Source organism: Bos mutus, chromosome 21, assembly GCF_027580195.1.
Source record: "Bos mutus isolate GX-2022 chromosome 21, NWIPB_WYAK_1.1, whole genome shotgun sequence".
NCBI lineage: Eukaryota > Metazoa > Chordata > Mammalia > Artiodactyla > Bovidae > Bos > Bos mutus.
In genome coordinates this window covers 23605330-23618379 of record NC_091637.1, presented here as the reverse complement: position 1 = coordinate 23618379, position 13050 = coordinate 23605330, and the positions used below count along the sequence as shown (strand labels likewise).

General features: G+C 40.1%; 1 protein-coding gene across 1 annotated transcript in view; it reads left to right on the top strand.

Annotated features, from left to right (window-relative positions):
• Window positions 1-13050, top strand: part of LOC102286063 (ADAMTS-like protein 3) — a 224963-nt gene that overhangs the window by 142346 nt on the left and 69567 nt on the right. Inside the window, 1 exon segment of the mRNA XM_070358133.1 lies at window positions 7477-7522. Within this exon segment, the coding sequence (XP_070214234.1) occupies window positions 7477-7522 (46 nt within the window).

Genomic DNA, 13050 nt, shown 5'->3' with positions numbered 1-13050 from the left:
TATTGACTATACCAAAGCCTTTGTGTGGATCACAAGAAACTGATCTAAATAAACTGTGAGTGTATGGGAAATTCTGAAAGAGATGGGCATACCAGACCACCTGACCTGCCTCTTGAGAAACCTGTATTCAGGTCAGGAAGCAACAGTTAGAACTGGACATGGAACAACAGACTGGTTTCAAATAGGAAAAGGAGTACGTCAAAGCTGTATATTGTCATCCTGCTTATTTAACTTATATGCAGAGTACATCATGAGAAATGCTGGGCTGGATGAAGCACAAGCTGGAATCAAGATTGCCAGAAGAAATATCAATAACCTCAGATATGCAGATGACACCACCCTTATGGCAGAAAGTGAAGAACTAAAGAGCCTCTTGATGAAAGTGAAAGAGGAGAGTGAAAATGTTGGCTTAAAGCTCAATGTTCAGAAAACTAAGATCATGACATCTGGTCCCATCACTTCATGGCAAATAGATGGGGAAACAGTGGAAACAGTGTCAGACTTTATTTTGGGGGGCTCCAAAATCGCTGCAGATGGTGATTGCAGCCATTAAATTAAAAGACGCTTACTCCTTAGAAGGAAAGTTATGACCAACCTAGACAGCATATTAAAAAGCAGAGATAATACTTTGTCAACAAAAGTCCATCTAGTTAAGGCTATGGTTTTTCCAGTAGTCACGTGTGGATGTGAGAGCTGGACTACAAAGAAAGCTGAGCGCTGAAGAATTGATGCTTTTGAGCTGTGGTGTTGGAGAAGACTCTTGAGAGTCCCTTGGACTGCAAGGAGATCCAACCAGTCCATCCTTTAGGAGATCAGTCCTGGGTGTTCATTGGAAGGACTGATGTTGAAACTGAAACTCCAATACTTTGGCCACCTGATGTGAAGAGCTGACTCATTTGAAAAGAGCCTGATGTTGGGAAAGATTGAAGGCAGGAGGAGAAGGGGACGACAGAGGATGAGATTTAGATGGCATCACTGACTCAATGGACATGAGTTTGGGTAGACTCTGGGAGTTGGTGATGGACAGGGAGGCCTGGCGTGCTGCACTTCATGGGGTTGTAAAGAGTCAGACACAACTGAGTGACTGACCTGAACTCCCTAATCTGTTAGCTCTTTCCTCAGTTGGGGCCTTTCCAAAAAAAACGAGTAGTTCAAATTACCCTTTCACTTTTTTCTATAATTTAGTTTCTCCCTTTATCCACACATAATAAACACAATGAAATGAGTCATGTAAGTAGATGACCTTGTCCACTGGCCTGGCTGTTGTTTCCCAGAAGAATGGAGCTGTATCCTTTTGACCAAGAAAGAGAGTTCTCCACCCTCATAAATTTTCCCTGCCAGACCCCTAGTTTGGTGCTTCTGGAATGTTTAAAATTTAATGTATCCTGGTTGGGAGTTTAATAAATTTTAATTTATACCTTTGATGAGTCACAAAGATGGAAATATACAGTGTTAGAAAATACTAAGACTGGATCAACCTGTTGTGATAATATAGAAAGATGTTCTCAGTGAACAGTCAAGAGAACTATATACCTGGATTCTTGTCTATAGGTCCCATGTATAACTTATTATTAAACTCATCACATCAATTTAGAGCTGTATCTTTACTTTTTAGCTCAATAACAATTTGCATTCATTTCTGTATCACCAGTACTCAGCCCTATGCCTAATACATATATTGTACTGAAATAGTTTTGATTAAATGAATGAATGTATAACTGATAAAATATAACCTAATTCATTGTTTGAAAATTGGAACAGACATTATAACTCTTAGGAGTGCCACTCAGCAAAAGGCTGAGTTAGTTTGATTTGTTGCCTCCATATACTTCAGTTCAGTTCAGTTCAGTCGCTCAGTTGTGTCTGACTCTTTGTGACCCCATGAACCGCAGCACACCAGGCCTTCCTGTCCATCACCAACTCCCAGAGTCTACCCAAACTCATGTCTGTTGAGTCAGTGATGCCATCTAACCATCTCACCCTCTGCCGTCCCCTTCTCCTCCTGCGATCAATCTTTCCCAACATCAGGCTCTTTTCAAATGAGTCAGCTCTTCACATCAGGTGGCCAAAATACTGGAGTTTCAGCTTCAACATCAGTCCTTCCAATGAACACCCAGGACTGATCTCCTAAAGGATGGACTGGTTGGATCTCCTTGCAGTCCAAGGGACTCTCAAGAGTCTTCTCCAACACCACAGTTCAAAAGCATCAATTCTTCAGCGCTCAGCTTTCTTTATAGTCCAGCTCTCACATTCACACGTGACTACTGGAAAAACCATAGCCTTTACTAGACAGATCTTTGTTGATAAAGTAATGTCTCTGCTTTTTAATATGCTGTCTAAGTTGGTCATAACTTTTCTTTCAAGGAGTAAGCGTCTTTTAATTTAATGGCTGCAATCACCATCTGCAGTGATTTTGGAGCCCCCCAAAATAAAATCAGCGACTGTTTCCACTGTTTCCCCATCTATTTGCCATAAAGTGATGGGACTGGATGCCATGATCTTAGTTTTCTGAATGTTGAGCTTTAAGCAGACTTTTTACTCTCCTCTTTTACTTTCATCAAGAGGCTCTTTAGTTCTTCTTCACTTTCTGCCATAAGGGTGGTGTCATCTGCATATCTGAGGTTATTGATATTTCTTCTGGCAATCTTGATTCCAACTTGTGCTTCATCTAGCCCAGCATTTCTCATGATGTACTCTGCATATAAGTTAAATAAGCAGGGTGACAATAAACAGCCTTGACGTACTCCTTTCCCAATTTGAACCCAGTCTGTTGTTCCATGTCCAGTTCTAACTGTTGCTTCCTGACCTGCATACAGGTTTCTCAAGAGGCAGGTCAGGTGGTCTGGTATTCCCATCTCTTTCAGAATTTTCCACAGTTTCTTGTGATCCACAGAGTCAAAGGCTTTGGCATAGTCAATAAAGCAGAAATAGATGTTTTTCTGGAACTCTCTTGCTTTTTTGATGATCCAGCAGATGTTGGCAATTTGATCTCTGGTTCCTCTGCCTTTTCTAAAACCAGCATACACCTCTAGGACAACTGAATCTTATCATTATTGAATTCTGCTCTTTTGATCTTAGCTTGGTAATTCTCAACCAGTATGAAGTCTGTAACTCTAATGCTATGGGTTTAGTTTTATAACGTTCGTCTTCAAAATGTGTAAGGGAATGTACACATGTATACATATTTAAATATAATAAATTAAGACCAAAAAAAATAGAGGTAGCCAAATGAAAATTGGGTACCTGGTCTGTATTTCAGTTCAGAAATGTAACTATCATTTAGGTAATGCTTTTGGAGGCAGCTGTAGTGCTCTTCATTTCACTCCAAAATGTCTTTCTCCTGTATGTTTTCTAACTCCCATTAGGGATTGCATCTTCCAGAAAATAGATATGAAGAGACTAGGATACAAGCTGCAGTTGAAACAGAAAGTAAGGTGAGGATGGTTTGAGATGTAGATGGAGAAGGGTGAGTTCATGAAGGATTGCAAAGAAAGAAAAAGTGTATCAGAGTTGTTCCCTGGTGACCTTGTGGTTAGGATTCCAGTCTTTCATGTTCACTGCTGTGGCCCAGGTTCAATCCCTGCTCGGGGAACTGAGATCCCACAAGCTGCACAGCACTTAAGAATTACAAATATTCTTGGAACAAGAGAGTAATCAAAATTATATTCTGAGAATAATATACAACACTGAAAATAAAGACCTTGAATATTCCAGTCAAAAAGGCCAAACATTTTTAGTCAAAATAGATGAAAATAAGCACATGACTATTAATAGGTAGGTCCATCTAGTCAAGGCTGTGGTTTTTCCAGTGGTCATGTATGGATGTGAGAGTTGGACTGTGAAGAAGGCTGAGCACTGAAGAATTGATGCTTTTGAACTGTGGTGTTGGAGAAGACTCTTGAGAGTCCCTTGGACTGCAAGGAGATCCAACTGGTCCATTCTAAAGGAGATCAGCCCTGGGTGTTCTTTGGAAGAAATGATGCTAAAGCTGAAACTCCAGTACTTTGGCCACCTCATGCGAAGAGTTGACTCATTGGAAAAGACTCTGATGCTGGGAGGGATAGGGGGCAGGAGGAGAAGGGGACGACAGAGGATGAGATGGCTGGATGGCATCACTGACTCGATGGATGTGAGTCTGAGTCAACTCTGGGAGTTGGTGTTGGACAGGGAGGCCTGGTGTGCTGCGATTCATGGGGTCACAAAGAGTCGGACATGACTGAGCGACTGAACTGAACTTTGCTTAAAATGCTAATGAAACAAAACACTATATGCTTCCACAAAAAAATAAAATACATGTACAATAGAATAAAACTCAGACTTGTCTTCTGCAAGTCTAAATGTCAAAGGTCAATAAAGCATGTCTACAGTTTTAAGGGGAAAGGATCATGAAAAAAGTAATAGATCTTGCAGCATTACATTTCCTTTGTGAAATACAAAGTTCAGTAATGTGAGAGACATTTACCCTTCTTGAAGAAACAACCAAGTCAAATAATACTTAGCCAACAAGAGTTAAAAATGCATGCATGAAAGAGTCATAAGATGAAACAACTGGTATTTGTTACCCATTTCTAGATATGTATCCTAAATTTGAACAAAAATGGAAGCATAAAAATATTTAACAGAAAATTATTATATAAAATAAGGAGACTCAGCAATCTTGCTTATGAGTATTTACCCAAGAGAACTGAACTTGTGTTCACACAAAACTTGTGTGTGAATGTTTACAGCATTTGTGTTTATAATTGCTAAAAGCTGGAAACAACTCAAATATCCAGCTGGTGAATAGGTAAATTGTGTGATACACACAATGGAATACTGTTCAGCAGTTAAGGAGTGAAGTACGGGTACACACATCAACATAGATGGATATAGTCAAAAGACTATATACTGTGTGTTTCCATTAACAGGATAAGGTAAAGTTAATGGGGGCAGAAAACAAGTCAGTGGCTGCCAGGAGCTGAGGGTGGAGAGAAGTTGGCTACAGGCGGACAACCTGAGGGCATTTATGGGATGAAGGATCTGTTCCACATGTTGATTGTGGCAGTGCTTACACAACTGTATGGATCTGTTAAATCTCATGGAATTGTGAACCCTCCCCAAAAGTGAATTTTACTATACATAAATTTTATTTTATTTATGTATTTTTTTCTTCTTTATCCATTTATTTGTCAATGAACATTTAGGTTGCTTCCATGTCTTGGCTATTTTGGGAAAAACAAGAGACGGCGCAAGTGCCTACAAAAGTTAATGTGTGTGTGTGTTGTGTGTGTGTTAGTTGCTCAGTCATGCCTGACTCTCTGTGATCTCATGTACTGTAGCCCGCCAGGGTCCTCTGTCCATGGGATTCTCCATGGACAAGAATACTTGCATGAGTTGCCGTTTCCTACTCCAAGGGATCTTCCCCACCCAGGGATGGAACCCGGGTCTCCTACATTGCAGGCAGCTTCTTTACTGTCTGAGCCATCAGGGAAGCCCAGTGTCTGTACAACAGTGTGAATATACTTACAGTCTTGCATAGTATATTTAAAATTGGTTAGGATTGTAAATTTTATGTGATGTGTATTTTACCACAATTTTAAAAAATTCAAATGCAAAACTACAAGACAAGTAATGTATTTATAATGGTTTACTATGTAGTCATTAAACAATTTTTCCAGGGAATTATTAATAAAATAGGAATATGGTTATAATATTAAATTAAACTGAATACACAGTTGAATTGGCTATAAATGAATCTGTAAATAAATTATGGCAGAAACACTGGAAGATGAAATGCTAAAATATTAAGGGTAAAGGTCTTGATGATGGGATTTTTTTAATGATATATTTTCCTCCTTTATACTTCTTGGCACATTATTAGTTTTCACTTATTCTTTTTATAGTTGATAAAAATAGAATCATCAGAAAGGGTATGCAGTGAGTTATATATTGCTGACATAGACTGGTTCAGCCATTTCATATAGGCTCATATTTAAATCACATCAGCAAAGAAAAAAAAAATCATCTCTTTGGATTCAATTTGTAGCAGTTCTATTCTTCCCAGATTATTCTAAAACAAATGACATAGTGACAGTTGACTTTTAATTCAAGATTGTGAGTTAAGCCTGTGTTTAGCATTTCTGGCTCCATATTTGCCATTGAATGGACCAAGGAAACATAGAGGGTAAACACATAATTCCATGGAAAAGTTGGAAAAGTTTACAGGTGAGTTATCTTAAGGAGTTAATGTATATAGAAAATATAGAGCAGCAAGCCCTACACTGAGGAGAGGACCTGCCAGATGGAATTCCAGACGTCCAGAAGGAAAGTCTGCCTGAAAGATGAGTGCAGGGTCCCAGAGCAAGTGGCTGGAAGGGGGAGGGGGAGTGTGTGTGGTGGTCATCCTGGATTCTCAAACCTATATGTATACGGGGATATGACTTCAGACCCTACAGTATCGGTAGTCTAAAAAGTTGCCCCAACACTATTTTGTAGTGTTTGTTTAGTAAGACCAGTGGCTGAAGTAAAATATAAGCATTGCCACAAGCTAATTCCTGGCACAGACAGTTGTATTTCTTTAGACTATTTTAACAGTTAATGTGAATGTAGTAACATATGAAAATATGATTAAATATACCTGTTCAATGCATTAGGAAATTTTTTGTTTTTTAGGAATTATGCTTTAAAAAATTTTTTGCTTTCTAAACTTTATTGAGGTATAGTTGATTTACAATGTAACTTCTGCCCTTCAGCATGGTGACTCAGTTATGCATATTTAATTCTTTTTTATATTCTTTTCCATATGGTTTATCATAGATATTGAATATAATTCCCTGTGCTGTATAGTCTGACCTTGTTCTTTATCCATCCTATATATACTAGTTCACATCTGCTAATCCCAAGCTCCCAGTCCACTCTTCCCAACTGCCCTACCTTGGCAAACATTAAGTCCATTCTCCTTGTCTGTGAGTCAGTTTCTATTTCATAGATATGTTCATTTGTGTCATATTTTAGATTTCACATATATGTGAGATGGTTGTTTTGATTAGAGAGGGAGGTTATAGAGGGCCCAGTTAACTTGGCGACCTCAGCAAGTACAGAAGAGAAATTCATCCACAGAGGGGTGCTACACAAAATGCTTCTGCCAGTACCTTTCCTTTCTTTTCATAGGGGAAAAAAAACATATATGCACACATTATACACACACACACTATACACAATACTATAATACTATTAATTTCAGTGGTTATACGAACCCTAGGGTTAAAACTGTGCGTAAGTAATACTATTACATGAATTCAGCTAAAGAATTCACTATTGTGACAATTCTATGAGACTTTTTGGCCTCCTGATTCCTAAAAGTTATTTCTTAGAATTTAAACTTTGAATCTTTGAGTCAGTGTTCATGAATAAAAGTTTTACAAGTGCCTTGGTTTTCCTTTGTTTTTCCCCCTGCTTGCAACTTCCATGAAGTCCATATTTTCTTTTCCCCTGCAGGAATTGTGAAGGGCAGAATATTCGATACAAGACATGCAGCAATCATGTAAGTTTGTCATAAAAATATATAATCCCATAAAATATGTTCATGTCTTAAGTAATAATATTATGTATTGTAAAGCTAATGGCCTCTTGGTACTCTTTGTGGAAAATTTGAATATTTGTTTAATTGATGACAGGTTTTGTGTATCTCATACCTTCCATTTATACTACCTGTTTTAGGTCACTTTATGGTCTTATTTGGTAAGCATTTAATAATTTCTGATTTCATAGAAACAATACATAATACTTATAAATGCCTTCCAAGTTCAAAGTGCTCTATGTGTGGGATTTCACCTAACCCTCACAACCATCTCTGAGATGCTGGCATATGAGGTGTGGTTAGTTTTTTCAAATGAGGAGCCTAGGGTTGAGGGAGGTGAAATTGTTTTCCAGAGACCATGTGGGAAGAGTACAGACTTGAACTTCTCTAGTGCTGTTTCTCATGCTCCAAAACACCTGTTCTGCCCCCTGCAAAATGTAATAAGGAGTACTGAAGGTCATGACTCAAGAAAATCACACCTGGGAAGGGTTTATAAACCTTACTCTCATCCTACAGTGATCAAAATGAACAAAAAACAAAATTCCAACACAAATGTGCAATGCAAAATAAATGTCAGAAAACACAAATCCTATTTTATACCCAAATTGAAATGACAGGAGTTCAAAGGAAATTCTGAAACCCTGGAGATCTAAATCCGTTTATTCTAAATATTTCACTTACTGGGGAACTGTCCTCTCTCCTCATCCTCTGTCATGGGCCAGTGTGAGACTGCAGTCCTGAGTAAGCATTTCTGTTCTACTGACTAGAACTTCTCTTCCATGGGCAGCTCTGGACTTGGGGAGTGGAAAACACACAGTGTTAGCAAGACCTTTTGTCTGTGGAACGCAAGCCATGTTTTCAGTCTGTTTTAATAAGTGATGAAGCAGAAATGTTTCTCTCTCAAACATGGGTGGGAAAAATACTTACTTATTGGGCAGAGGATGAGATGGTTGGACAGCATCACTGACTCAATGGACATGAGTTTAAGCAAACTCCAGGAGATATTGAAGGACAGAGGAGACTGGTGTGCTACAATCCATGGGGTCGCAGAGAGTGAGACATGACTTAGCGACTGAATGACAGCAACAAATTTTTAGGGCACTCAAAATACAATGACACCCAGCCCTCAGGTAGATATATTTGTGTCCACTATGTCCTAAAAGGGATTTTGGGAGACAAAGCAAATAGGTTTCGTGTGTCCTTAAGACAAACTGAGCTTGGAGAATCGAGCAACACACGTGTGCTTAGGTACACAATTAAGTGAGCTGGAATCCAGGAGGGGATGAAGGAGGGAGATAAGTTGACCTGAGCATAGACACAGGCTGGAATTTACATATAAGCAGAGTCTAGCATGTGGATGCATGAGCAGCCTGGGGGACTTACACACACGACTTTTAGATCTGCCTTTTGCCTGGGTACATTATATTTTTTAATTGCTGCTGTAATGCATTACAACACACTTGCTTACAGCAACACAAATTTATCTTATTGGGCTAAAATTAATATGTGTTGGCAGGTCTGCATTCCTTCTGGAGTCTCCAGGGAAGGATCTATTTTCTTTGTCTTTTCCAACTTCTAGAGGCTGCCCTCATTCCTTGGCTTGTGGACCCCTTTTCCATCTTCAAAGCCAGCAACACTACATCTCTCTGTCCATTTTTATGTAGTCACATTGGCCTTTGATGACAACTGAACAAGTTTCACATACCCAGATAATCTAGGATAATCTCCCCACCTCAGGGTCCTTAACCGTAGTCAAAGGATGCTTTGGGCAAAGCCCCTTTTGCCATATAAGGTAGCCTAATCACAGGTCCTAGGGATTATGTTTTGACCATCTTTGGGGAAGGTGCATTATTCTGATGAACACCATGGAACAGCTTGTCTTCTCAGACAAAGTGGTATGGCAAATTCCTTGCAGTCATTTCAGAATAAATTTCACAACAGTACTGTCAAGCAGTACTCTCTGAAGCTATCTGGGGGATTCATTTTAAATGCCCAGATCAAGATATTTCATTCTGAGATTTCATTCTAGGGTGTGTGTGTGTGAGAGACTCTGTTCTAGCTAATTCCAAAAGACTGCTCTTTTCAGCACAAGAGATAAAGGTGATAAAGGTCTAGGATTATTGGGCCATACAACATAGAGATAAAACGTAATCTCTAATATTGGTGCATATTGGTTGCAATGGTCAAACTCAAACTTTGGTTTGAGTGAAGGTCTGATGCCTTTGAGGCTCTGAGGGTCTTGAGAGTACCTTGGTCTCTAACTGATGCCCCCCCTCAGAGGAATCTGCAGAAATCTTCACCACCTCTAGGCTGGTAAGAAGGAGATGCTTAGGAGGTGGGAGCTAGTGGAGAGGACAGCCATGTAAATGTCACCCTCTTCTGTTTCTTAGAGTTGGAGTCCTACGAGGGTTGTTAGAGAGATTTAATTAGAATAGGACATTAATTTCTGCACTTGCCATTACAAATGCAGAGTTTCCAACAACATTCTTTACAGGGAAGAAGGGCACCCTGTGGCAGATCTCTCATATCAGTAGTATTCAGGGTACCCCTCCCTCTCCATGTGCCAATCTGCAGCCATGACACTCAAGCCCTGCTGCAGACCACATGGATAAAGGCAGCCCTAGCTGCAGGGTTGATGATCTGTAGAAGATCTGCTCCTTTTCAGAAGTGATTATAGAAACCTTGCAAGGGTGTCCAATGCCGTAAGTCTATGTGCATACATGCATGCTGAGTCGATTCAGTCATGTCCAACTCTTTTCTGACCCCTTGGACTGTAGCCCGCCAGGCTCCTCTGTCCATGGGATTCTCCAGGCAAGAATACTGGAGTGGGTTACCGTGCCCTCCTCCAGGGGATCTTCCTGACCCAGGGATCGAACCTGTGTCTCTCATGTCTCCTGCTTGGGCAGGTGGGTTCTTTACCACTAGAACCACCTTGGGAAGCCCCATAAGTGGATTTAACCAGAATGAACTCAGGGTACGAATATGGTCACATCTTGGTTTCTTTTTTACATGTAATTACTTGAGATGCTTCCTGTTTCATTAATTAGGAATTTAGAATAACCTTTTTGAAATCTCCAAGGAGTCCAGAGAGCAGGAGTGGAGACTGTTCTGCAGCCCTCATCAAGTGGAAGGAGAACTGAGTTATGAGTCCTGCTGTTGCTTCTCAGTGCTTCCAATGTCCTCACTGAAATAGGCCACACTAGTTCAATAGTCAGTGGCTCCCCTGTCCATGGGGATGGGGCATGTCGCCCACTCCTCTGAAGGAAGCTGCCTTCAGTGATTCCCAGGTCAGGCACTCTTTTATAAGGGAAACTTGCTTCGTGATCCAAAGATGCCTGCACCTACAGTGCTGGGGACCTGAGAGCCCTATGTGATGGGACTGCAAGACCTCCCATTCCATCCAAGGGATGTCACTTAGTGGCCACGGAGGGGAGTGTGCTGTATTGAGAAGCAGAAGCCACTGCCGGTGAGCCCTGGAGACCTGACATTCAGTCCTGTTCCCAAGGTTGCTAATACTTTTCTGTTCCTGGTTATTTGAAGGCCCAGGCTCTCAGCTTTAGGACCATGTAATTTTTCACTTGTGTATCAGCTTTCTAACTCCTAACCAAAATCAATAATAACAGCAACAACAATGGCTCAGACTCATTAAGTACTACTAAAAATCCTAGGCATTGTTCTGAGTGCCTTTTCATGAATATGTAAATTTAATTCTCATACTCCCTACAAAGTTGAAAGTGATTAGGGGAGATGAGACTTTGGGCTGGAAGGCCTGTGAGGTGAAGGGAACAGAGCATACCTGTGTGCAGTCCTATGGCTTCAGGTAATGGCTGTCCTCAGACATGATCCTCCGATCAGCACTCAGCATGGACTCTTGCAGCCAGGGCTGGGCCACTGAGGCCTTAGGGAAGAATTATCCTTATCAGGGGTATATGGAGAAGTGGAGAAGTTCCAAGAGCAGTCGTGCATGTCAGCAAGGAGGCCTTACACCTGAATTCACTCACTCATATGTTTTTATACCAGGCTTTATGGGATTAAAGGTAAAGCTAGAAGAGAGCAAAGGGAACATATTTTTTAAAATGAGTTTATCATCATTTGGAAAGAGTGTTTTTGTAGCCTAAACACATTTTTATACGAACACAGACTGAGGTGTGCATAATTCTGCACAGTGGGTTCCCTGGGCTCCCTGACAATTTTCCAGAAGAGGTAACATTTGATGTACCCCTGAAAGATTCTTTATACTCAGAATCCTATATTCATTTTTTCTAATTTCTGATTTCTAATTTTTCTAATTTCTAATTTCTGACAGTTTTTTCTTAGAGCTGTTTTTTTCCCCCCCATTGTTCCTGCTTTAGGCAAGGACCTCTTCCTCTCATATCTGTCTCCAGAACTCCAGCCCATCTTGCTATCATCCTGGCCCTCCTAAAATGCCATGTATTGTGTCCCTTTTCTGTGTCACTCCCCACTGTAGGTCTTTATTGCTTTCAATTCCCCTCACTTGCATTTCAGGCCCTCCAGCAGTTGGTGAGATTTATATCTTATTCACCCTGGCTGGACAAGGCTGTGCCTCATGGATATTGAACTTATTTCTACTGTTTGCCTTTTGCTTATGTTGTCTCTCGTATCTTGTCCTATACACATCATATCACCCTTTAGGTCCTTTCTGAACTGTTACTTCTTCATGATGCATCATTTGCTTATTCTAGCTGATAATGGTCACCTATGGTAATTTATTTTTATGCTGGGAAATTTGGCATTTGCTATGTAAGAGGATCATGAAATTTAGCTCATACTATAATATGGATAGGAAGATAAGACAAAATGTTCATATTTGCTTATACAAAAATTGTATTTCTCCTGAGTCCCTACTCATTGGTTATCTAGGGGAATATATCTAATCCAAATTAAAGTTTGGTCCAATCTCATTATATAAATCATCTCTTAGGAAATGGTCTCTCTCGCATAAAAATACTCAGTTTGTCAGATAGTCTCCGTCTCAACTTCTCTCCCTAAGTCATCCATACTAGTTGATGTATTCTCATGGCTTTAGGAAGGAAGGGAGACCTCTGTCTTTAGAATGGTCCTTGAATGGGTGCTGTTTGTTGTCTGCTGTATCTCATTCCCTCTCCACCTCCCTCTCCATCTTCCCTTCCCCCCATCTTTTCCCCTCCTTATCTTCCTCTTCATCTCTCTCCTCCTCCTTCTCCTTTTCCATATCTGTGCCTCCCAGGCTGGCTACTCCTTCCTGACTGAGTCAAGTCTTCCTGATTAGGATCTATTCTCTCCTTATCAGATTGATTCTTTCCTAATCAACTCTGTTTATTCAATTTTAAATTTAATTTTTGGATAACAATTTTATTTCTTTCATTGCAAAATCCTGCTATAAGTCTACAAACAGCAATAGATAACCTACTGTTTCAATGAATTCCATGTACATAGATTCTACATCATCAATAAGATAACAAGCTAACTAGGTAGCTTATGGATGATATTTT